This window comes from Oncorhynchus gorbuscha, linkage group LG24 (assembly GCF_021184085.1).
Source record: "Oncorhynchus gorbuscha isolate QuinsamMale2020 ecotype Even-year linkage group LG24, OgorEven_v1.0, whole genome shotgun sequence".
NCBI classification, from domain to species: Eukaryota; Metazoa; Chordata; class Actinopteri; order Salmoniformes; family Salmonidae; genus Oncorhynchus; species Oncorhynchus gorbuscha.
The window spans coordinates 14,103,114-14,129,805 of NC_060196.1; the positions used below are offsets into that span (position 1 = coordinate 14,103,114).

Genomic DNA, 26,692 nt, shown 5'->3' on the forward strand with positions numbered 1-26,692 from the left:
ACAAAAAAATCCAGAAAAACACATGTCAAAAATGTTATAAATTGATTTGCATTTTAAATGAGGGAAATAAGTATTTGACCCACTCTCAATCAGAAAGATTTCTGGCTCTCAGGTGTCTTTTATACAGGTAACGAGCTGAGATTAGGAGCACAGTCTTAAAGGGAGTGCTCCTAATCTCAGTTTGTTACCTGTATAAAAGACACCTGTCCACAGAAGCAATCAGATTCCAAACTCTCCACCATGGCCAAGACCAAATAGCTCTCCAAGGATGTCAGGGACGAGATTGTAGACCTACACAAGGCTGGAATGGGCTACAAGACCATCGCCAAGCAGCTTGGTGAGAAAGTGACAACAGTTGGTGTGATTATTCGCAAATGGAAGAAACACAAAAGAACTGTCAATCTCCCTCGGCCTGGGGCTCCATGCAAGATCTCACCTCGTGGAGTTGCAATGATCATGAGAACGGTGAGGAATCGGCCCAGAACTACGGGAGGATCTTGTCAGTGATCGCAAGGCAGCTGGGACCATAGTCACCAAGGAAAAACAAATGGTAACACACTATGCTGTGAGGGACTGAAATCCTGCAGCGCCCACAAGGTCCCCCTGCTCAAGAAAGCACATATACATGTCTGTCTGAAGTTTGCCAATGAACATCTGAATGATTCAGAGGACAACTGGGTGAAAGTGTTGTGGTCAGATGAGACCAAAATGGGGCTCTTTGGCATAAACTCAACTCGCCGTTTTTAGAGGAGGAATGCTGCCTATGACCCCAAGAACCCCATCCCCACCGTCAAACATGGAGGTGGAAACATTATGCTTTGGGGGTGTTTTTCTGCTAAGGGGACAGGACATCTTCACCGCATCAAAGGGACGATGGACAGGGCCATGTACCGTCAAATCTTGGGTGAGAACCTCCTTCCCTCAGCCAGGGCATTGAAAATGGGTCGTGGATGGGTCTTCCAGCATGACAATGACCCAAGGCAACAAAAGAGTAGCTCAAGAAGAAGCACATTAAGGTCCTGGAGTGGCCTAGCCAGTCTCCAGACCTTAATCCCATAGAAAATCTGTGGAGGGAGCTGAAGGTTCGAGTTGCCAAACATCAGCCTCGAAACCTTAATGACTTGGAGAAGATCTGCAGAGGAGTGGGACAAAACCCCTCCTGAGATGTGTGCAAACCTGGTGGCCAACTACAAGAAACGTCTGACCTCAAGGGTTTTGCCACCAAGTACTAAGTCATGTTTTGCAGAGGGGTCAAATACTTATTTCCCTCATTAAAATGCAAATCAATTTATAACATATTTTCTGGATTTTTTTGTGTTTCCGTCTCTCACTGTTCAAATAAACCTACCATTAAAATTATAGACTGATCATTTCTTTGTCAGTGGGCAAACATACAAAATCAGCAGGGGATCAAATACGTTTTTCCCCTCACTGTATGCCTTTCATTCTTTGCATACACACACACTAGGGCTGGGAATTGCCAGGGACATCACGATACTTAGGTGCCAATACAATATGTATTGCGATTCGACTGCGATTTGATGTTCCAAACATATTGCTCACTATATGCCTGCTACAGAGGGACAAGAGAGAGCATGAGAAAACCCGTTTTGATCAGTCAGGGAAATAGAAGTGCTGAAAACATGTTGGCTAACTACTTTTTAAAACAATACAGAACATGAAAAATATTGGGGTTTTGGGCTCATGTACAGCCGACTAGCGCTAGCTAACGCAACCTACATCGATTTTACAAAATCGATACTTGGGAGTGAAACGTTGATATTATTGTCCAAAAATAATATCACCACATGCAACTATAGATTTTTTCCCTCCCATCACTAGGCACACCTTTTGTCTACAGTGTTGAGTGGGGAGCGTTGTAGGGGCGGGGGGAAGCTCAAGTACTCTGAGGTGTTGGGATCCAGCTGCTGCTGCTGTTGGTTGTCTGGGCTGGCTTGGCCACCAGCACTCTGAAGGAACTCACCCATAGCAGAAGGGAACAGGGGGTTGAAGTTAAACCCTGTGGAGGAGAGAAATAAATGAAGTGAGCACACATATTGAGGTATATTGTGCAGGTTAGCGGTTTTTCCATTATGAATCTGGTTCTGGAGGCAGATCTACAGAGTGCGGCTGTGGCAGCTAGTGACCAAAGTCATAAAATATAATCTTAAACCTAGCCCCAACTGCTATCCCTAATGCCTAACCTTAACCTTAAATTAAGACCAAAAGCTCTTATGAATTATTACAATATAGACCATTTTGACTGGCTTATTTAAGGGGGGGGGAATCTATAAAAAATAAAATAGCTCAGTTCTGCCTCCTGGACAAGACTGACAAACATCAACCTGTGTATATTGTGATCTGGAAACAACTTTATTACAAGTGTATCAAATCAGGAATTTCTCCTAGTATTCCAGTATGCCCTCTGTGCCAGAGCTTCTAAATTTCTAAAGCTAACCTCTGAAATGAACTGGGTCAAGGTGACAGGTAGTTGTAGAAGACTGCCTTCTACGACATTATTACAAAAGCAATTGATACATTTTTGCATACCCAGTCCCTGAAAGAAACATTTGAACACTAACTACACAAAACATTTAGAACACCTGCTCTTTCCATGACACCCTGATTTCACCTGTTCAGTCTATGTTCGGTATAGTCGGGGTATACTCGTGGATTTTACATTCCTTTGAGAAAACTGTCACTCATACAAAAACAGATACTTCATAACATCGAGGAAGGATCTAAAAACATTGGATTGGAGGATGGAAGTTTGATGGGGTGTTGGAAGGCATACCGGAGGAGAAGGGCAAGAATCCAGCCAGGCCGGGAGGCAGGTTGAGGGCCTGGTTGACAGAGGGGGGGCATGGAGGTGGTGAAGGGGAGAAAGAGGCTGGTGGGGGAGAGGGGGGGGACAGGCACTGCCGGAGTCCCGGGACGTGGAGCCCTGGTTCTGGGGCTGCTGACCTGAAGACGAAGACAGCTGCTGCTGTTGTTGACGGAGCAGGTCGCTCAGCACCAGTCTCAGTCTGGGGACAAACAGGATACAGGCAAGTTAGTGTTAAAACCTAAATCACATTCATGTATTCACAAGTCATGTTTAAGCCTGATGTTATGTTCACATATACTGCAGATAGCCAATCACGGTTAATTGACTATGCATTTAGAACTATACATTAACGTAGACATGACATGCGTGTGAACCTAACAAGCCAAAGCTGCAATAAATAAAAATGTTCATAAACTGAATTGTAAGGTCTGGCTTACACGCTGATAATATCCCTCATGCAGTACATTCAGCCAGTGACATTAACATATTAGTAACATTTCTGGGGACTTCAGATGAGAATTAGCTGCATTATATTGCTAAAATATGGTGCAATGTTTGTTGTACATCATCTGTGTCAAATGGGTCCCGTGTGGCTCAGTTGGTAGAGCATGGCGCTTGTAGTGCCAGAGTTGTGGGTTCGATTCCCATGGAGGACCAGTACAAAAATGTATGCACTCACTACTGTAAGTCGCTTTGGATAAGAGCGGTTGAATAAGTTTTTCTAGTCGATTTTTTATTGGTCTGTAGCGGTGTGTTCGGTCTACCTTTCGACGTTGTTCTGCTGCCAGGCCAGCTGTGTGTAACACTGGCTGAGCTGGTGCATGACCAGGTGAACCTGGGGAGAGGACAGGTTGTTAGGCAGCGCGTTGTGCGGTCCTGTCAGCAGGGTCTGGAGCATGTAGGACAGCGTCTGGAGGGGGGGGAAACAGGTAGAAGAGTGAGAGGATGTAGAAAGAATGTGTGTGTGTAGAGAGAGAAAGTTAGTTTGAAAGACGGATAGAGAGAGAAGGGCAGGAGAAAGAGGGGAGAGCGAGAACAGAACGGTATTCATGAACCTGTCCGTCAGTTGGTTTCCACATACAAGTTCTGACACCCAGTCAAATAGGAACTCAAGCCAACGGCTGATTTCTACAAAGGAATAGCAGCGTTGGCATTTCCATCAGGACGACACACACTGAATAAATTCAACACCATGCCCTATAGGTTAATAAGTGTCACCGCCACCGCGCTATATCAATGACAACGTGGAGAAAATCCATTTCGGCACCTCTAACACAAGACTGGCGTGAGTAATACATTTTCTTTAAACTTACTTTATGAAAACGTAATAGACGTTGAACAGAAAGGAAAGTGAGCAGAAATGACAAACATTGCTGCTACCTTCTCTATAGGGTCAGGTGAACCAGACCAGGGGGTGAATACATCATATCCAGAATATTTGAAATACCTGTTGTACTTTATTTGGCTTAGCTGGGTTATGTAAAATGGAAATAAACTCCACGTGCCAGGCAAGCTAAACAAACCTCAAGTACCTCATTTGGTAAGAGAGAATTCAGACCTGGATCGGATGTGTACTCCAAAATACTTGAGGTACTTAATTTAGCTCGGATGCTACAAAGAACAAAAATGGTGCAAACTCCTCATGCCAGCTAGCCTCGTACCTGACAAGCTAAACCAGGCACGCCTCAACCATGTCAAACGTTTGAGATAAGCCTATGTATTGTTGTGAGGTGACTGAAGTATGAGCCAACTGCTATACCAACCTGTTGATCCTGCAGTAGGGTCTGACACATGCTGGTACTGAAGTCCAGCTGCCTCTGTAGTGTGCCCACCTGCTCCTGCCAGTGGCGTGATGCCAACCCAGACCCCTCCTGGAAGGACAGCTCGGCCGCCCAGCGTAGGTTCTCCTGGCGCCTCGCACCCCCGATGCTGACGCCACCGTGGGCTTGTTGCTGTTGTTTGCCTCGAGAACGGGGAGAGGGACGGCCACTAGCTTCGGATGCAAATTGTTGGGGCGGCTTCAGAACGTTGCTGGAGAAAAAGAACGAAGAGAGAGTGATGTATTATTGGGTGTCCAGCGAGTTGTGGGTGCTGCTGTGAATGCAAGAGCCAATTTTCCCCACAGAACTTTCATGATGCCAAGATTCAAGTTCTATTTGTATTATGTACAGGGGGGGCTACGTATGGTATACATCGTCCAACGAAGTGCATACTTGCAGGTTCCTTCTCGACAACAATAAGGAACGGTAAAATATAAGAATACTCCAGAACGCGTTGGTGTTCTCCGCTTTGCTCTACGACCCCCACAAGTGTCACGTGACTCATCTGAAGGTTACCCTTACAAACACATGGAAGCACAAAGGCAGTTTTGTGCCCCCAAAAAATATGCGGTTAAATATGTGTCAATGTATATTATAGTTTTTTTTATACCTAAAGGTTTCCTAAAATTCAATATCAAATAGACTTTGAGGTTAAGACTATTGTGCCCTGTATATTTATGCGTAATTGAAAAACAATGGGTTTCCTTGTATGCCTCTTTCACAGACCTGCCCAGTGTCTTCCTGTTGCTGTAGGATCTCTGCTTCCTAGTGGAGTAGCAATGCAGGTCATCACTGGAGCTGGACTCTGCTCCGTCTTCTTCTTCATCATCATCCTCCTCCTCTTCTTCTTCTTCTTCTTCTTCCTCAGCGCACAACTCAGAGGGGTAGCAGTCCTCGTCCAGTTGGCAGGGGGTGGAGCCACCCCATGTGGCCATGGTCCTGAGGAGGGTAACAAAGTCAATTAAAGCCCAACCCAGAGACGACACAGATACCTCGTAAAGCGTTCTGAATGTATCAGATCGAAGTAGATTGATGCTTTTTAGCCATCACATGCTTTCATATCTACATATCATGGAATTCACCCGATTATTTGGGGGTCTTAATCTAGGGGGGGTGACGCTTCGCTCACCTCTCGTCCCTGCTGAGTGGCTGCGTGGCGGCGGCGTGACCCTCTGGGTCCTCCATCTTGTAGGGGGAGTTGCTGAGGCCGCTCCTCCTCTGGTGCTCGGCCATCAGGGACTCCAGGTGCTTCCTCCGCTGGCGGAGCTCCTCCCGCAGGATCTGGTGGCGCCGCATCTCACACCACAGCTGCTGGGGAAACATAAAGGTAAATGAGCACTGTTATTTTCATGGTTACATCTGCATGATAACTCACACACTCCTATACAGCTCCCTGACATCCAGCCATGGCTAACTCGGTCATGCTAACCCTCAGAAAAAGCCTTGCACTGAGCGGGTGGTTACAAGTCGTCTATGATTTTGGCGAGCCATCAAGTTCGTGGGATGTGCATACGATCCTTGACGTTACTGTGAACTGACCCTGTCAAATCGAAACAAATCAAGAACCCACCTCGTTGTCGGTGACAGAGGCGTTCGCGGCGGCCTGGGCTGTGGGTTTGAGCGTGGCGGTGGCGGCAGGTGAAGCATTCGCTTTGGGGGCTGCAGCAGGAGCAGGGGGAGGGGCTGGGGTGGAAGCTGCAGCCGGGACCTTCCTCATCAGGGCCTGCTGACTCACTGTGCTGCTGGACACTGACGACTGGAGAGGAGAAGATGGGAGGGAGAGGTAGAGCGTGTATGCAAGATAATGATAGGAAAGAGGAAGAGCGAGGCTCTCTCAAATAACACCCTATTCCCGATATAGAGCACTAAGGTTAAAATGTCAGAAACAAGTTCTGACACCAAAGCCTTTCAACACAATCAATCAGGAAATAGAGTGGTGTGCTCAGTGTGTGTTACCTGCAGGTCGGGGCAGGCCCACTGCAGGTCCTGTATCTGGTCTTGGATCTCCATCAGCCGCTGGCGTTCCTCGTGAAGCTGCTGCAACTCCTGCTGCTGCTGACGAAGCTTCTCCTCATACAGCTTCTCCCTGAGACACACAACTTATTTTAGATTCAAACAGAATCACCGGCGGTGTAATGCTCACACGCTTAAAGGCAGAAATGCACTCACTCCGATATAAATAGACGGAGGTACTTTCATACACTTATGATGGTTCAACGGCTTCTACCGCGGGTGTGTGTTAGTGCTCCGTATGAGTGTGAGTGAGTCTCCGAACCTGGCTTTGTCTGTGAGGGTGAGGTCTCTGGGGCTCCTGGCTGCAGAGGAGGAGCCAGCAGCAGCACCTCTGGTGTTGTTGGGCTGCTGGTGGAGGCCCTCGTCCTCGTTGGCCGTGGTGGCGTCTGTATCGTCACTCTGGGAGACAGAAAGTCACATGGTTACTATTCCGTAAGGCCATTGCCCATCTTCAACGGCTCAAATTCCAGCTCTTTATTTTCTTGGACTATAAAAGGGTCCTCTTCCACTCTGAACTGTCTAGACCAGTCAACTGCACCATGGTCATTTTAGATTCTGTACCATGTGGTCTATTTTGTATTATTGACTTATTTGTGTGTGTTGATATGTTCTTACTCGCACGTGCTGTGAAAAAGTATTTGCCCCCTTTTAAATGATCTGCTTTTGTGTATATATATATATATATATATACTGAATGTTAGCAGATCTTCAACCAAAACACCCAAAGCCCCCGTTTGAAAAATGTATTGCCCCCTTCACTCAATATCTGGTTGTGCAATGACTCCAACCAAATGTTTCCTGTAGTTGTTGATCAGTCTCTCACATCGCTGTGGAGGAATTTTGGAACACTCTTCCATGTAGAACTTCTGTAACTCCATGACATTTGTGGGATGAACTGCTCGTTTGTCTGCCACAACATCATCTCAATTGGGATTAGGTCTGGACTTTGACTAGGCCAGTCCACAACATCAAAATGTATTGCTTTTTAGTAGATGTCGACCGATTAATCGGAACGGTATTTTTGGACACCTTATTTAATCTTTATTTAACTAGGCGAGTCAGTTAAGAACACATTCTTATTTTCAATGACGGCCTAGGAACAGTGGGTTAACTGCCTCGTTCAGGGGCAGAACAACAGATATTCACCTTGTCAGCTCGGGGGATCCAAGCTTGCAACCTTATAGTTAACTAGTCCAACGCTATAACCCCCTGCCTCTCATTGCACTCCACAAGGAGACTACCTGTTACGCGAATGCAGTAAGCCACGGTAAATTGCTAGCTAGCATTAAACTTATCTTACAAAAAACAATCAACCAATCATAATCACTAGTTAAATACATATGGTTGATGATATTACTAGTTTATCTAGCATGTCCTGCGTTGCACATAATCTGACTGAGCATACAAGCATACAAGTATCTGACTGAGCGGTGGTAGGCAGCAGCAGGCTCATAAGCATTTATTCAAACAGCACTTTCGTGCGTTTTGCCAGCAGCTCTGCATTGTGCGTTAAGCATTCGGCTGTTTATGACTTCCCGAGATGAGGTTGGTGTAACCGATGTGAAATGGCTAGCTAGTTAGCGGGGTGCGCGCTAATAGAGTTTCAAACGTCACTTGCTCTGACACTTGGGAGTGGTTGTTCCCCTTGCTCTGCATGGGTAACGCTGCTTCGAGGGTGACTGTTGTCGTTGTGTTCCTGGTTCGAGCCCAGGGAGGAGCGAGGAGAGGGACATAAGCTATACTGTTACACTGGCAATACTAAATTGTGCCCATGAGAACATTCAATAGTCTAAGGTTAATGAAATACAAATGGTATGGAGAGAAAGTCCTATAACAACCTAAAACTTCTTACCTAGGAATATTGAAGACTCATGTTAAAAGGAACCACCAGCTTTCATATGTTCTCATGTTCTGAGCAAGGAACTTAAACGTCAGCTTTCTTACATGGCACATATTGCACTTTTACTTTCTTCTCCAACACTTTGATGTTGCATTATTTAAACCAAATTGAACATGTTTCATTATTTATTTGAGGTTAAATTGATTTTATTGATGTATTATATTAAGTTAAAGTGTTCATTCAGTATTGTTGTAATTGTCATTATTACAAATAAATCAAATGTAAAACTTTTTTTTTTAATGTTTAAATGGTCCGATTATTCATTAGACTTTTTTTGGTCTTCCAATAATTAGATAAATGTATCGGCGTTGAAAAATCATAAATCGGTCGACCTCTATTTTTGTAGACATTTTCATGTCGACTTGTGTATTTTGGCTCACTGTCTCGCTGAATGACTGAGCTGAGCTGCGCTTCAGCTCACAGACAGATGGCCTGACAGTTCCCTGTTGAATTCTGATATAGAGCAGAATTCATGGTTCCCTTCCATTAAGGCAAGTAGTCCAGGTCCTGAGGCAGCAAAGCATCTCCAAACCATCACACTACCACCATGCTTGGCTGTTGGTTTAAGTTTCTCACTTTGTAACGCAGTGTTTGGTTTTCGCCAGGTATCACGGGACCCATGCCATCCAAAAAGTTATACTTTTGAATCATCTGTCCATACAAAATTCTTCCAAGAGTCTTGATCATCCAGGTGCTTTTTTGGCAAACTTGAGTCAAATTTTGGGATGAGATTGGTCCCACTGACTTGCACTATGCTATGTTTCTCTGCTTCTAGTCCTCTCACCTGCACCATGGCCACCAGCTCCTGGAGCTGCCGTAGTTTCTGCTTGGCAGTCTGCAGCCGGTGAACTTTGTGGGCAAAGTCTGCGTCATCGTTCCCCAGGCTGCTCCTCCTGCTCGACCCCGAGCCCTCGCTCTCCCGGCCCCTGGCCCCCCGTACCTCTTCATCCTCCAGGGCATCGTCATCATCATCGTCATTGACCTGGTTGTAGGGCCGGTTGTACTGGCACTCTTGTGGAGCCAGAGAAATCAGGGTTAGTGAGATGAGTGGGTTGTGTGTAAACAGCAGGGGGGGGGGGGGTACAGGTGTACAGAATGTAATGTGCGTTGCGCTACCTATGGCTGAGGGGATGTTGAGGCTGCGGAGGTTGGCTGCTGTAGAGCGGTTGTTGATCTCACACTCTGTGTTGAGCCTGCCGTCAGCATGGTTGTTGGTGCTGCCTCCTCCTCGGCCGTTGGTCAGACTGTTCATTTCTGTCCAGTTCCCAGAATGCTGTGGGTTTCTGACCAGGGGAAAGAGAGATGGATTCGAATGATGCTTAGTAACATAAATGGACAAGGCCCACTAATAAACAGCTCTAATGAGTAATAATGACTTCACCCAACTCTGTCTGTGTCCCTTAAGTACCTGATGTTTGTGATGGGGGCCGGCGGTTCTCCTGCTCAGAGTCGAACATGGTCTCCAGCATGGAGCCATCCTCCTCAGTCTCCACCTCCTCCTCCTCCACGTTCTCGTTGACCGTGTCCACCATCATGTCCGATGTCTGCTCGTAGTACTGTACTAGCTCACGCAGCTCATTCAAACGCTTGTGCACCTCCTTCAGCTTCCTGTGGTGGGAGGGGGATTCTGTTTTAAAAATGGCCTGATTCTGTTTTAAATGTCTCCACCTCAAGGATTTAAAAGCATTGGATTGGCCTTCTGCCCAATGTGTGCACCCCCCCCCCCAAGAATTGAAAGCATCCCAAGTCTTTCTTTTGAGTCAAATTTCAGAGAGAATGTGGAGGAATGAATAGGGCGAAATGGAATATGGGAGAGAGACCAAGGTTGATACATGGACAACTGAAATCAATGAAGGAGAAACACTTGACTAATTGGATCTATTGCTGCACCAACTGATGAATGAATAAGAGGGATAAGGGTGATGGATGGTAGAGTTTGTCTGAAGGAACAGTGCAGTATGGATCTTCAGCTGCCGGTACCAGAGAGATAGAAAGGGTGCATGCTAATAGTCTGAGTTGGTTCCCTCTACTAGTCTCCTTTGCTTCATCGGCACTGAGTTGTATTCATTAGGGCACACAAGTCCAGGTAGTCCCATAGACATGGAGCACTGGTCAATTTAATCATGTTTCCATACTGTTTTACTCATTTCAGATTTATATACTGTATTCTAGTCAATGCCATCCTATTCAACTATTGCAGAATGTATAATATTCTATCCACATACTATCTGCAATGTCTATACATCCCATACAGTGCATTCGGAAAGTACTCAGACCACTTGACTTTTTACACATTTTGAAACGTTACAGTCCTATTGTAAAATATAATAAATACAACAACATTACTCAGTCTACACGCAATACATAATTTACATAAGTATTCAGACCTTTTGCTGAGAGACTCAAAATTGAGCTCAGGTGCATCCTGTTTCCATTGATCATCCTTGAGATGTTTCTACAACTTTTAGTCCATTTGTGGTAAATTCAATTGATTGGACATGATTTGGAAAGGCGCACACCTGTCTATATAAGGTCCCACAGTTGTCAGAGCAAAAAGCAAGTAATTAGGTCGAAGGAATTTCCAGTAGAGCTCCGAGACAGGAGTATGTCGAGGCGGAGATCTGGGGAAGGGTACAAAAAGTATCTGCAGCATTGAAGGTCCCAAGAACACAGTGGCCTCCATCATTCTTAAAAATGGAAGAAGCTAGGAACTACCAAGACTCTTCCTAGAGCTGGCCCCCCGGCCAAACTGAGCAATCGGGGGAGAAGGGCCTTGGTCAGGGAGGTGACCAACAAGTCTGAGATCTCTAGAGTTCCTTTGTGAAGATGGTGAGAGCCTGTCAGAAGGACAACCAGCAATCTACCTATCAGGCCTTTATGGTAGAGTGGCCAGACGGAAGCCACTCCTCAGTAAAAAAAGGCACATGACAGCATGCTTGGAGTTTGCCAAAAGGCACCTAAAGACTCTCAGACCATGAGAAACAAGATTCTCTGGTCTGATAAAACCAAGCTTGAACTCTTTGGCCTGAATGCCAAGCGTCATGTCTGGAGGAAACCTGGCACCATCCCTACGGTGAAGCATGGTGGTGGCAGCATCACGTTGTAGGGGATGTTTTTCAGAGGCAGGGACTGGGAGACTCGTCAGGATCGAGGGAAAGCTGAACAGAGCAAAGTACAGAGAGAAGCTTGATGAAAACCAGCTCCAGAGTGCTCAGGACCTCAGACTGAGGCGAAGGTTCACTTTCCAACAGGACAACAACCCTAAGCACACAGCCAAGACAACACAGGAGTGGCTTTGAGACAAGTCTCTGAATGTCTTTGAGTGGCCCAGTCAGTGCCACTTCCCATCCAACCTGACAGAGCTTGAGAGGATTTGCAGAGAAGAATGTGAGAAACTCGCCAAAAACAGGTGTGCCAAGCTTGTAGCGTCATACCCAAGAAAACTCGAGGCTGTTGAAGCAGATTTGGCAGCGATTACAAAGTACTGACTAAAAGGTCTGAATACTTAAGTATATGTAATATTTTCATTATTTTTAATACACTTGCAAAATGTCAACAACAAAAATAATAATTCCTTTGTAATTAATTATGTGGTATTCTGTGTAGATTAAGGGGGGGGGGACTATTTAATTCCTTTTACAATAAGGCTGTAAGGTAGCAAATTGTGGAAAAGGGGTCTGAACACTTTCCGAATGCACTGTACACATATCACCATTCAAAAGTTTGGGTTCACTTCTAAATTCTCTGGTTTTTGAAAGGCACATTTTTTGTCCATTAAAGTAACATCAAATTGCTCAGAAATACAGTGTTGACATTGTTGTTGTAAATGATCATTATAGCTGGAAAGGGCTGATTTTTAATGGAATATCTACATAGGCCTATTATCAGCAACAATCACTCCAGTGTTCCAATGGCATGTTGTGTTAGCTAATCCATTTTTTAATTAGAAAACCCCTTTTCTTTTTCTTTGCAACTCTGCCTAGAAGGCCAGCATCCCGGTGTCACCTCTTCACTGTTGACCTTGAGACTGGTGTTTTGCAGGTACTATTTAATGAAGCTGCCAGTTGAGGACTTGTGAGGCGTCCGTTTCTCAAACTAAACACTAATGTACTTGTCTTCTTTGCTCAGTTGTGCACCGGGGCATCCCACTGTCTATTCTGGTTTGAGACAGTTTGCGCTGTTCTGTGAAAGGTATAGTACACGGCGTTGTACGAAATCTTCAGTTTTCAGCTGTGCTAACATAATTGCGAAAGGGTTTTCTAATGATCAATTAGCCTTTTAAAATGATCAACTTGGATTAGTTAACACAACATGCCATTGGAACACAGGAATGATGGTTGCTGATAATGGACCTCTGTAGATAAAAAATAATAAAAAATTATGGACTAAAGCTGTTTCCAGCTACAAGTCATTTACAACATTAACAATGTCAACACTCTATTTCTGATCAATTTGACATTATTTTAATGGACAAAAAAAAATATGCTTTTCTTTAAACAAGGAAATGTATAAGTGACCCCAAACTTTTGAACGGTAGTGTACATACATACTCCGGACATTGCTCGTCCATATATTTATACATTTCCATTCTTTTAGAGATTTGCGTGTGTTGTGAATTTTTTTATGTTACTGCACTGTTGGAGCACACAAGCATTTCGCTACATCCGCAAAAACATCTGCAAAATATGTGTATGCAACCAACAAAACTTGATTTGGGCAAGTCCAGGAAGTCCCTCTGCGTTTGTCAGTTTTCTTCCTTTTGTTGCCCCATGAATACAACTGTGGTGTGATGTGCACTGATCATAATAATAGTTTGAGTTTAGTACCGGAGTTTGTCAGCTGGGGCGTCCTCATGCTGGGGTTGCTGGGTGTGTGTGGAGGGGTGGTAGGTGGAGGCATCCCGTCTTATGGCTGAGGCCCCGTTGGGCTCTCTGTACAGGGCAGACGGGCGGTCCGAGGAGGGGTCTGCGCCCAGAGCCAGGCTATGCTGAGAGGACAGGGGCACACTGGCGCTGCGACCTGAGGGACCAACCCACACATCACTCACACATGCACAACAGCAAACTTACAAGCTTCTATCATATGCACCAGGGTTCTCCCCAAAGAATGTAAGATGGGAGCTGCGCCACAAAAAAAAAGAAAACATAAGTTTGTTATGATTGAAGGCAATGTTTTGCTCTAGATTGCAGGAAATGGCAGTTGCTCAAGTAAGCAAAATAATAAAATATAACCCCCCCCCCCTCCATCCCTGACGGTGTTAACCCTCTCCTAGTCAGTTACAGAGACAAACCATAACTTACGGGAGTTGTTGTTGAGGGTCTGGTCACGGAGCGAGTGCAGCTCCTGCAGGATCTTGTCCATGGTCTGCTTCTTGTCCTGCAGTTCCTGCAGCTTGGTCAGCTTGGCGCTCGCCGCCGAGGCCGATGTAAGGCTGATGGAGGTCAGGGAGGTGAGAGGGGGGGGATGGAGGAAAGAGGAGGCGGCAGAACGGGGAGGAGGGGAAGGCTGGGAGGAGCAAGAGCGGCAGACCTCCCGGGAGAGGGAGAGGCTCGCGGCTTGTCTGCGGTTGTCTGGGACTGCTGCCTTGGTCTGAGGAAGGAAAGGCACACAGGATGTTAGTAGGTGAATGACCACAAACTCAGCATATATTACTTTGATGGGTAGCACTTCACATTACCACACGGGATAAAGTGACAATAACATGGTAACAAGTTCTAATTACTCAACATGAAGACTTCATTTTGCACAGTTATCCCTTCATGTAATCATTCTAGTTGCAGGGTTATACACCACGTCTGTAATAGAGGGGTAACAATACCTTGTTCTTACCACATCAGCCTGTGGCGTAAAGTGCTACCTTTTGATGTTTGCCAGGGTTGTATTCATTAGGCATCAGACAGAAGAAAACGCTAATACTTTTGGCTACAGTGTGCCCTAATTCATACGACCAGGTATTGTATGTTGCTGGTACCTGGGAGTCGTGCAGCTGGTTGTGGAAGCGCTGAATGAGGTCGTTCAGCTCATCGTTCAGCTCCGAGGTGATGCTCAGCCCTGACACACTGCCTGTGGTCTCTGTCGGCACTGGAACACACACCAAATGAAAAAGGTTAAGTATGTGTGTGTGTAGCTACCTGCTCCGTATATGCACTGTGTGTCCAGTCAGTGTATGTGCTCCTTTGCATGCGCCCTCTCTATATGGCCCGTGTCTCACCGGTGTCAGCCATGGTGTGGGAGGCGTGCTGAGAGCTGTGCTGCATGGTCAGTAGTGCTGCCTGGCGGCCCTGTAGAGCCCTGAGCTGCTCCTGCTGCTCCAGCATCTTCTTCAGGAGCTCGTGCTGCTTCCTCAAGTTCTCCAGCTCCTCCTTCTGTTCACTGCGGCCTGCAACACGGCCCTGTTGGAGACACACACATTAGAAAAATCGCCAGCACAAGCAAAACTGGTTGTGCGTCAGAAGCTGACCACGCAGACTTCCTGGTGTTATACACCGGCAATGGGAGGGGGAGGGAGAGCAAGGAATGACGAGAGGGAGGGATGGTGGGCAATACGATTAGCCTCAGTCTGCTTGGGTGTCTACTTCTAGAAGCAGCGTCTTACTATCTGGTAGAGATTGTAATGCAAATCCAAACTCCTCTACTACAAAAACAAATAATAATAGAACTACTCACAGTGGCGTTGGAGACGTCCGAGGAGCGCACCTCCATGTTGAGGGAGGCGCTCTCTGGCAATGAGCCTGAACCCACGGCCGAGTCCAGTGTTCCGACCTCGTCCTCCTCGTTCTCCCTCGCCTACAGAAGAGGGGGCGGTCAGTAAAATAGTAGGCATGTACTGCAAGCACGGGCCCCCTCTTTGGCCTGACCTATACCGACTGTGTAGTGGCTATGGAAACCAGGTCTCCTCAAGCATTTCCTTCCCTTTCAATGTAATACTTGAACAGTGGTTGGAGTGATAAAATGAGTATACAATAATGAAAATAGAAGGACTGCTGATAATTACTCAAATGCCAGAGGGGGGGGTTAAACCCATTTAATATCAAATGACACGTGCCATCCAGCAGTTCAGAAGCAATGCGTGTCATGTCCTAGATTTGTCTGCCAAATGGAACAAGATACATGATTGTCTTGTCGGCGTGTTTCAGACAACTTGGCATAAAAAAATTAAAAATGACCAGGGTGCAGTGAAAAGTTCCCAAACACAACAACTTGAGCTATCAACAGCAATGTGAGAAAGAAGCAGTGGACTGCAGGCTTCTTTAACAGGCAAAATCCCAAGAAGGCTAGCTTAGCTTGTTTTTACTATCAATACCATAGAAAAAGTGAATTGGAACTAAAAGTCTTCCGAAAACAGCCCCTTTCATCCTTAAATGACAGGATGGAAAGAGAGATGGGCCAAAATATTTTTTTTTCAATGATAATAATGAGACAGGTCAAGCCAAAGCGAGAGAAAAGGAGAAAAACAACGAGACAGAGACGGTGAGAAAGCCGGGATAAGCCAGCGTACTGTACTGACCAGCATCTTCTGCAGGAAGCGGAGGTAGGACCTCTCCTGCTCCTTGAGGTGGGCGATGAGGTGGGTGAGGCGCTCCACATTGGCCGGGATGTCCTTCTTCTCCACCAGGTCATCCCTCATGGAACTGGCCTTGCCGATGTACTCCCGGATCTGAACCAGCTTGCTCACCACCTGACAGGGACACCAGAGAATGTGAGGGTGTGTGAGGGACAGGGTGTGTATGAGATAGTGTAACAGAGAGAAAGAGCATGTGTGAGTGTAAATGATAGAGAGAGCGAGACAGAGAAATAGTGTGAGAGAGTGCAGATACCAGGCCGCTCACTGCAGACTGAGCTAAACGAGGGTAGAACTCACTTGGGAACCTGCGGTGGTGGCATATTTTTAAATTGCCCTCAATACACACTGCTTTCATCGTCATCTTGCTCACCTAGGCTCCCATCCTTGTTCTACCATTTATTTTCTTACAGGAGCGAGAACACAGCACGCCATGTGATCGTTTGCAGCCAGTACAGGACGATCAGTTCAGTGCAAGCATACTAAATGGTGAAAATGCTGTTCCAAGGTATGCTATTTATATAGATTTGTCCAAAATGGGTTACTGAGTAGAACAAATTTACCCACAACTAAATTACCTTGATCGTATGCATTATCCTATGTCTGTTCTATTTTAACTAAGTATTGAAACTACAAACTTCAATAATTTGCATGGTGCAATATGTAGTTGATCAAACAAAACATACACCGTCTGTGTGTAGTCTAAAATACAAGTCCTGAAAAGCCCTAATCCTTCAGTAATCCCAAGTGCCTAGACATTGCCTACCTGGCTACTGTCGATGCTGAGCTCTCCTCTCCCATCCTCCCTAGGGGGAAGGAGCCCTCTCTCGGCCCCTCTACCTAGCCTGGGGGTGTCATTGCTGGGCTGGGAGGGGGTGAACGCGTCCCTGAGACCCAGGCCAGGGCTCTGCTTTTTGGCTGTGGCGGCGACGGAGGGGGTTGTGGGGGCCGAGGCTGAGGGCGCCTCCCGGCTCTTGTTGGTGTTCACGTGAAGCGGCAGGAATTTGAAGGGCTTTTTGTTTTCCGCCGCCAGCTCTCGCTGGTTGTTGGCTGTTGTTACACGGCCCTGGGAGTCACTGCCGACGCTCCTCTGAGAAAACAGAGAGCGAGGAATGTGTCATAACCTGGCATCCAGTCTATATTACAGTAATCTGGCTTCCAGTCCATATTACGGCAGCGTAGCCTAGTGGTTAGAGCGTTGGACTAGTAACCGGAAGGTTGCGAGTTCAAACCCCGGAGCTGACAAATCTGTCGTTCTGCCCCTGAACAGGCAGTTAACCCACTGTTCCCAGGCCGTCATTGAAAATAAGAATATGTTCTTAACTGACTTGCCTGGTTAAATAAAGGTTTAAAAAAATAAATAATAATACCTGGCTTCCAGACGAAATTCCAGTACTATGAAACAGAACGCAGTAGAACCTTTAACCAGAAAGTTTAACTATTCACATTCCTAAAGACAACAAGTGCACGTTTTTAACAAGAACAGTACCCTTCCACAACATCTTTGGGGAAATTGACCCAAGGGATGCACGATATATATGAATCGGCCAATATTAGCTAAAAATGCCAACGTCGGTATCGGCCCGATGTCTAGTTCACCGCCGATGTCAAATACATGTAGATACAGGACATACTGACGCTATGTAAAATTGTGCGCTACACGTGCAACACAGCATTCCTAACCTAGGCCACAAAACGTCTGCTGTGTGGATCGAGCAGTCAACAAGTCAAGCAGCCATTTGAAAGAGTAAGAGAAGTTCAGCGAGACAACTCAAAAGGCAAACTTCAAACCCGGACGATGCTTGGTCAATTGTGCGCTGCCCTGTAAGACTCCCAACCACAGCCAGATGTTTATTATGATTTTTATTTCACCTTTAACCAGGTAGGCCAGTTGAGAACAAGTTCTCATTTACAACTGCGACCTGGCCAAGATAAAGCAAAGCAGTGCGACAAAAACAACAGAGTTAAACAAACGTACAGTTAATAACACAATAGAAAAACAAATGAAAAATCTATATACAGTGTGTGCAAATGTAGAAGAGAAGGGAGGTGGGCAATAAATAGTCCAGAGGCAAAATAATTACAATTTAGCATTAATACTGGAGTGATAGATGTGCAAGTAGAGATACTGGGGTGCAAAAGCCCAAGAGGGTAAGTAATAACATGGGGATGAGGTAGTTGGGTGTGCCATTTACAAATTGGCTGCGTACAGGTACAGTGATCGGTAAGCTGCCCTGACAGCTGATGCTTAAAAGTTAGAGGGGGAGATAGATATAAGGGAGATTGAAAATCGTTCCAGTCATTGGCAGCAGAGAACTGGAAGGAAAGGGGGCCAAAGGAAGTGTTGGCTTTGGGGATGACCAGTGAAATATACCTGCTGGATGTGATACAGCCTGGATTCGAACCATGGACTGTAGTGATGCCTCTTGCACTGAGATGCAGTGCCTTAGACCGATGTGTCCGTGTGTGTGATAACTATTTAACTAGACTGCTTAAAATGCCACAAACATTTAAAATATCAGTTATCGGTAGGGTTGCAAAACCAAAAATTCCAAGTTTTCCAGAAATCCCAGTTGGAAGCTTCCTGGATTTCCTGCTTATTCCTGGAGTTTTCCAACCAGGAAAACCTGGGAATTGAGAAATTTACCAGAATTTTGCAACCCTAGTTATCGGTCAGGAAGCCTAGTGGTTAGAGCGTTGGGCCAGTAACCGAAAGGTTGCAAGATCGAATCCCGGAGCTGACAAGGTAAAAATCTGTCCTTCTGCCCCTGAACAAGGCAGTTGACCTAGGAACAGTGGGTTGTCATTGTAAATAATAATTTGTTCTTAATTGACTTGCCAAGTTAAATAAACATTTTTTAAATGTTTATTATCGGTATCAGTTTTTTTTAGCAAGGAAAATATTGGATATCGGTATTGGCCAAAAATGTCATTTCGGTGCATCACTACTCTACACATTTCCGGATTAACTATTACCCCCCTTCCAGACACCAACCCCCAACAATCACAGATGAATCCACCAAGAAATGAATAGTTCAGAAAACTCTAGGGAGAATCCTCTCACCTCATCAAGGTCAGTGAAGTTGATCCTCTGCCGGAGACGTTCCAGCTCGGCCTGATCGGGCACCGACATCTGGGTGGTGTACTTGACATGGGGGAAGGTGTGAGGGGTGTTCGTCCTTCTCCGCCCCGTGCCAGGTGTGGACTCCGGGGAGATGTCATTGGTCAGTCGGCTCTCCGCCACGCCGCCGGCTGAGAATTTCTTCCTGTTCTTCTCCGTCGAGCGGTTGGCCTTCTTCTGCTGGTTGCCCCAGTCCTGAGGGGGGACAGGGAGCTCAAAAGGAGTGTAGGGTGAAGTTATCCCTAAACACTGATCTTGTGTCAGTTTTGCATTTCCTCCCCACAAATGGTCAAGGTTAGGATTGAGGGAGGGGGAAGCTGATCTTTGACATTTATCTAGGGGAAACTTCAACCTGGAGTTGAAAAGGACAGAAACTCATATCGACATATACATGTGTTTTATGTAATACCATGTACTGCACATCATGGTTGCCCAAAGAGGACACACTACAATAAACTTGTAATACACCATTTCAAATCCATGTCTTGCTTTGGTCAGCATTGTAGGTAGATTGAAAGACTCTAAAGCTAGTCAGTGAAGGGATAAATCCTTACTAAAGCTGTAGATACCACAGTGAGAGTCATAATACCCATAAAACCTAGCGGACAAACAGGGAAATAGTTCTAACTGTTTTTGCGCCATTCATTTTTTCCACATAAGGATTTTTAGAAACACGTCAAATAAGGACTGTTTTATGTAGATGAATGGTGGAAAAATGATTGGAACCATTTCCCTGTTTGGCCTCTAGGCTTTACTGGTATTATGACACCTCCACTGTGGGGCTATATATCCACAAACTACTTATGCAACCAAAGATTTTTGTTACTTTCGCTGTCTGTGTAAATCCAGTTACGATTCAGCCTTTTAGTGTCCATTCTCAATGGTCCCAAATGCCACCCTATTCAGCAGTACCCTACGTTCAACCAGGACCCATAGGGCTCTGGTCAAAGGTAGTGCACTTTGTCAGGAATAGGGTTCCATTTGGGACACATCCATTGTCTCCTCTGTACCATGTTGTTGAGCCTGTCCTCCAGGCTGCTGCCGTTGGTAACGGTCCAGTTATGAAGCTCCTGCTCGTCTGCGCAGTCGTCAAAGGGGGAGCCCCCTGTTGCCATGTCCTCCTCCTCTCCGCACCTGTTGGGTCGTTGACATGCATCGTCAGTCAACACTATAGAACGGATTTGGACTGGAGACTCTTTCATACTGGCATACTGTAAACAACTAATTTACACACACTCACCAGGTTTTCCATTAGCTGGTAATTGTTGGATTTAGGACAATTAAGAAAATGAAGCAGATAAAATTGTTGCCAGCCAAATTGAGCAGGAGAATAAAATAAAATCCTCCCAGTGCAAAAATAATGCTTTATATTAATTGATGGAAATACATTTCACGGTCATGCTAATCGTCTATTAGGTTATTTTGTTACATTTAGTGGAAATTTAGTGGAAATAAAATTGGGGTCTGCTCCCCCGGGACTGCGGCACAGAAATATCAGCTCACAGATAACTTCACTTAACCTTCCAGGTCACCAATTGGTCAATCATGATCGACCTCCAATGTACTCTGTCCACAAGAGTAACAACATGAACGTGTGTATAAAAAGAAAATTGAGACTGGCTACTTAGCTTATTCAAGCCTATAGGCAGAGGGTATCATAATTTCTGATTCGCTGTAAAAATGGTATGACAATAATGCATTTTATTTTGTAAAGTCTTTTCTTGCATCAAACAGCATTTTCAGTCACTTTGTCTGAAGGACAAGTAGATAAAGAGGTTATTGTCAAGCCCTGCATGTTTTTTCCCCCCAAAAGTCTCATGGAATCCTACACTGAATACCACACATTGGCTGCTACTGTAGGCTGAGAGAGAACAGCTATTTCCATGTTAAAATGTTTTGGGACGCATTTGTGTCATTGTTTTTTATGCTAGGCCACTCGGGCAGGCCTACATTATGATCAAATAGCCACAGATACCTACACACATGGCCACTGTTAAAACTAACTTACAGCAGATACAACCTCAGTGCTCAGAGTAACAGCGCGTTGGAAGTTGCACAAAATTTTCACAACTTTCAAACTTTGTTCTCAGCAGACCTGAAATTTGCTCAGTGACGAAGAAAACGAGGGAACATTGGTTGTAATGTATCATTTCTTACCTGCACACAGAGCCTATTTTGAGCAAAATAACGCTTGTCAGACAGCGCTAGAGCTGCAGCAGCTCCTCAGCTCGTTGTTGCTGGAGTAAAACATGTCCTTTAATAAGACCAGTCATTGGGCAACAATTCTAACGCAGTCACCCGTTCAAAACGGTTTTGATTGCCACAATTAACAATTATCTAACATTTTTATTTCTCAACTGCCTCCCATTTAAGTATAAAGGTAACAGTAGGCATATTAATACTGCGTCACCCACCACTTGGCAATGTGAGCTGGCGGCAGTATGCATTTGGAAAACATACATAATTGTCTGAAACCTGAAACTTTTTATTCATATATGTGGCATGTTTTACCTTGCTACAAAGCAGCCTAGAAAAAAAATCTGACCAGAAGAAACTTAGAAGCAATTATTTTTATAAAAATAATTCCTCATATGCCATTTAAACCAGCATCTCTCCTGTTGGGTTTCATATCAAATCCCAGTTACATTAGCAACCTAAGTTTCTAACAGAGATCGTCATCTCCGTCACATATAGAACCGCTGGCATCAGGTGCGCTGTTAGTAATGGTGTTGTTTTCCCAAAAATTGCATTTTAGCACATTTTTGAAAATAATGCTTTAGTGTCTGCTTCATTAAAGGAGTTGGATGTTCTGTTAAGATGAATACCTTCATCAAAATGTTTGTCATTCTGAGCACCGTGAGTGGACGTCCTAATGGGTTATACACACAATGCATAACATTATAGCTCAGGAACATTTCTCAGATTGACAGCAAATTAAAACATATCAGGTCACGTTGTCTGGGACACATTTTCCAAATGGAAAATATACAGAGGTGTGTTTCCTTATTATCTACATCGTTATGACATTCGTTATGACATTAACAGAGTGCATGACTGTAGAGGTGTTTGTTGCTTTCAGAAACAGCCTCCAGTCAGAAACGGTGCCTTGTTCGGAGGAATGTTCCTGCAACTAAGCAACAGTCAACATTCACAGACCTTTCCCCTAGGACAAGTATTAGAGTCAACTAAACCATAACATGTGAAGCATAACGTTAACAATCCAACACACCGCCACTAGCTTGCCACAAACCAGTGCATGACTTATTTATGACATAGCTAATAGTAATAAACATTACCGATTTCAATACCGTTACCTTACCTATCGATTACGTACCTGTGCGGTGTATTCAGTCACCCACTATTAATTGGTTGGTTTGCTATTGGAGAGGTAGCGGATTGAGTAAGGATTTCTTGATGACTAGCAGTAGTTAGCTAACTTCACGACAAAAGGCGCGGTTTAGTCTAGATGGATTTGCGTTAAACCTCTGCGGTGTAGACCACTAGAATTCCCGGTCAAGTTTACGAAATTCCCTCCACTTCTGTGAGTTCGCAGGAGCCAACTGTCACTAGCAACAACTAGCCCCCCTCTGAGAACGTCTAACGTAACAAAGTATGGGGACAAATCGATGTGGCCTATTCATCATTTGGGATACAAAATGTAGCTATGCAATTCTAGACTAGTTTACATTTGGCTTTGTCTCGGTTTGGCAACATGAAGTTGAACGCCATGGTAACACTTGAACCCCCCACTCCCGTACCTTCCCCGGCGAAAACGGGGAGTGACATGCCGATAATGGAAAATACGTTGAAGTCTGACTAAAGTTAATTGTTGCATTCACTGCCCTTGGAAAGTTTGAACAATTGATATTCAAAACAAAAGCTGATGTTGAATTCGGGGGGGGGGGTACTGTCACTTGCTAGTAGGAATTACAATACCTTGCTGGCACTGGCGTAGGTAACGTCAACTTGTTAGTAGCTAACGTGACCTTTCTAGGTAACGTTATCTAGCTGGCCAACTAAAAACAAACAAGATTTCACGGCCTGAAAAGATAGCTAGCTACCTACTTAGTTATTGTTTGCTATAACAGTTTCAAAGTGAGTACACGTAGCTGGTTAAATACATTAGCTAATCACGACTCCTCGAAAATAGAGCACCAACCTAGTTTTGTTTTGGGTAAGGGGGTAGCTAACTTGCTAGCGAGCTGCGTGATGATGCTAAGTTAGCTAGCTGGTGGTGAACTAGCCACTTGCCTTGGCTAATAAAAGTAGTGGAAATAAATGAATTACCTCAGTGAGTTTTTTGAGAAATTATCGTAACACGTTATGGTCAACGGCTCATTATAAGAGACATGAGAAGGATGGTTTCTCAATGAATAGCAATAAGTCGTTTCGGTGTTGTTGATGAATCCCCTCAGTCAATGTACGTTATCCGTCCAGTGTCAGCCATTATATTCCCTGTTCAAGGAGGCGGAGTGATGTAAAACAGTAGTGCTACTTGCACAAGAGAACCTCATCATCAATAAGGTTATGTTTTTCCTCAAATGCACACACAGAGATATGTAAGGAGTATATCAAAGTGACTGTAATTGTGTGTACAATATTGTTGGACAAATGTACAGGCAATGGCACCCCTATTGAATAAGGTACTAGTTGGGCTCTCGGATGGTTAATTATTGGTACGTTACGTTGCAAGAATGTCAGTGTTTAGCCTAAAAGTTCAATATTGAACAGATCAAGTTTAATTCAATTTAATCAAATTGGCCAATGACTTACAGTATTCACTCACACTAGTGTCATGGAAGCGTGTAAATATTCAAACTGTAACTAGCTGTAATTATATGATAAGCAAACAGACCCCTTTGTGAATCAATAGAACCTACCTACCCTTATCATCTGAGCTGAAAGTTTGCCACGCACATACACATAAAAAAGTCTCCCTAAAATCTATATTAATAATACATTGAGACTGTAGAGAAATATTTTTTTTTAAACACCACAAGATCTGCTTAAGTTTACAGAATAATGTGTCCGACCACCAATTTACAACTTTTCTACAACTCCATCCAGCTAGATGCTCGCCATCCGATGAAAAACACAAAATAAGACGACAGCGCAAAAGTAGAATTGGAGGCGAGCATACATCGGTGTAGGCGAGTTTTGATTGGGACTAAAGCAAACCAGACGACATCATTTAGTTGTTTTTATTTTATTTACGGATAGCCAGGGGTATGCTCCAACACCCAGACATAATTTACAAAGGAAGCATGTGTTTAGTGAGTCCGCCAAATCAGATGCAGTAGGGATGACAAGAGATGTTCTCTTGATTCGTGTGTGAATTAGACCATTTTCCTGTAATGCTAAGCATTCAAAATGTAACGAATGTAGTGAAGTTAAAAGTAAAGTAAGGTACAGAGACCCCCAAAAAACGACTTACTTTACACCACTGCTAAGGTTAGCTGAAGTTTGTAGTGGCTGTTTAAAGAAAACTGAACCATGGTTTACAGTTTATTTTGGCCCATAGACCACTTTCAGGGCGAGGAACAGTCTAACATCAAGTTGTAAAATAGTGAAAACAGATTGACACGGTAACATCTTCTCTCCCGCTAAGTCTGTTATTTTATGCCCAATATAATTGTTTCTATTTCAACGATATCTGTACAGCCTTATCATTCATCTGAACTATTACTAATATATATTACTATACACCAAGCACAGATAGAACACATGGAATTTAATTTGCTTAGGCATTAGTCATACAAACATACATTTTTGTATTGTGGCACGGCATCAGTGAGATCAGTATGATCTTCTCTTCTCTATAGTCCACTGCGCCGTCAGGATGGAGCTAGCGTGCCACGTCTTTGTAACTCATACAAAGCTGTTCATTTCAGTCGATTCACACAAACCCCATTTCAAAGTAAACAAGCACTTCTAGATCAGGTGTGGCCAATTAGTGGGCACTTTAACGAGATAGAGAGAGTTTTGTTCATCCTGAGAACGGAACGAGTATGTTTTTAAATGACATTCTCTGAACATTTCTCATGTTTTCTTGTGCCTCCAGCCACAGATCAGCCGCAAGCAGCGAGCGACCCAGTAGGACTTGACATCAGCCCACCGTTGGGTTCCAAACCCTCCATTGAAGAAAAACCCAGCACTAAACCCAGCACCACGTCTAAAAGAAACCTCAGTGGGGGAACAAATGTCAATCTTAAGGGGCGCCCTGAAGAGGCCCATATGGACTCATACAGGAGACTGAAAAGGTTACTCTTAACAGGCCATGGTTATTCTTAACACACAGGAGAGTAATTGCAGGAAAAGCTTTAGAAACAAATTGAGCCAAGACCACGAACATCTACAAAGAAAGAAAACCTGGACAAAAATGGAAAGAAGAAAGACAGTTGAGACAGAGGAGCAATTCCAGTGTTATGGATGTGACATTTGCACACAAGATCAGAAACAAAAATGTCTCACAGAATGGACAAATAACATCAATGCAACTTTTGCTTGCTCTTTCTATAGAACACCTTGGGTGGGAGTGTCAAGGAAAGGATCTGAACTTCCATGGGTGAAACCATGGTTTTATTTGGAAATGTCAAATTTCCTTTTAACTCAGGTTGACGTTACTATAGAATCGCCGAGATCAAATCAAATCACATTTTGTCACATGCCCCGAACACAACAGGTGTAGTAGACCTCACAGTGAAATGCTTACTTACAAGCCCTTAACCAACAATGCAGTTTTAATAAAAAATATCAAAAATAAAAGTAACAAATAATTAAAGATCAGCAGTAAAATAACAAGAGCGAGGCTATATACGGGGGTACCGGTACAGGGTCAATGTGCGGAGGCACCGGTTAGTCGAGGTAATTGAGGTGATATATTTACATGTGGGTTGAGTTATTAAAGTGACTTGTGCATAGATAATAACAGAGTAGCAGCCGTGTAAAAGAGGTGGGGGGGGGGGCAATGCAAATAGTCTGGGTAGCCATTTGATTAGATGCTCCGTAATCTTATGGCTTGGGGGTAGAAGCTGTTTAGAAGCTTCTTGGACCTAGACTTGGTGCTCCGGTACCATGCGGTAGCATAAAGAAGAGTCTATGACTAGGGTGACTGGAGTCTTTGACCATTTTTGGTATACTGGTATAGAGGTCCTGGATGGCAGGAAGCTTGGCCCCAATGATGTACTGTGCCGTACTAACTACCCTCTGTAGATTCTTGCAATCAGAGGCCGAGCAGTAGCCATACCAGGCGGTGATGCAACCATACTCTCGGTGGTGCAGTTGTAGAACCTTTTGAGGATCTGAGGACCCATGCCAAATCTTTTCAGTCTCCTGAGGGGGAATAGGTTTAAGAATAAGAAGGCCAACACTGTTAGGAAAGCAAATTAACTCCACATCCTTCATGTAGGTTTCAGATATTTACTTTTGTAAAACGTTCTATGTAAATAAA

The 26,692-nt window shown here is 44.5% G+C and overlaps 1 protein-coding gene across 1 annotated transcript in view; it reads right to left on the reverse strand.

Annotated features, from left to right (window-relative positions):
* LOC124013306 (pericentriolar material 1 protein-like) overlaps positions 1-23,700 on the reverse strand; it is a 34,529-nt gene extending 10,829 nt beyond the window's left edge. The window contains 24 exon segments of the mRNA XM_046327570.1: positions 1,849-2,020; positions 2,551-2,557; positions 2,795-3,026; positions 3,592-3,737; positions 4,591-4,858; positions 5,374-5,586; positions 5,777-5,958; positions 6,218-6,403; positions 6,604-6,733; positions 6,923-7,059; positions 9,345-9,571; positions 9,677-9,843; positions 9,969-9,985; positions 9,988-10,168; positions 13,387-13,579; positions 13,861-14,149; positions 14,532-14,641; positions 14,772-14,952; positions 15,227-15,346; positions 16,068-16,238; positions 16,888-17,211; positions 19,186-19,437; positions 20,253-20,376; positions 23,530-23,700. Coding sequence (XP_046183526.1) covers positions 1,849-2,020; positions 2,551-2,557; positions 2,795-3,026; positions 3,592-3,737; positions 4,591-4,858; positions 5,374-5,586; positions 5,777-5,958; positions 6,218-6,403; positions 6,604-6,733; positions 6,923-7,059; positions 9,345-9,571; positions 9,677-9,843; positions 9,969-9,985; positions 9,988-10,168; positions 13,387-13,579; positions 13,861-14,149; positions 14,532-14,641; positions 14,772-14,952; positions 15,227-15,346; positions 16,068-16,238; positions 16,888-17,211; positions 19,186-19,437; positions 20,253-20,357 — 4,010 coding nt within the window. The 5' untranslated portion in view covers positions 20,358-20,376; positions 23,530-23,700.
* Positions 23,701-26,692: the final 2,992 nt, after the last annotated feature.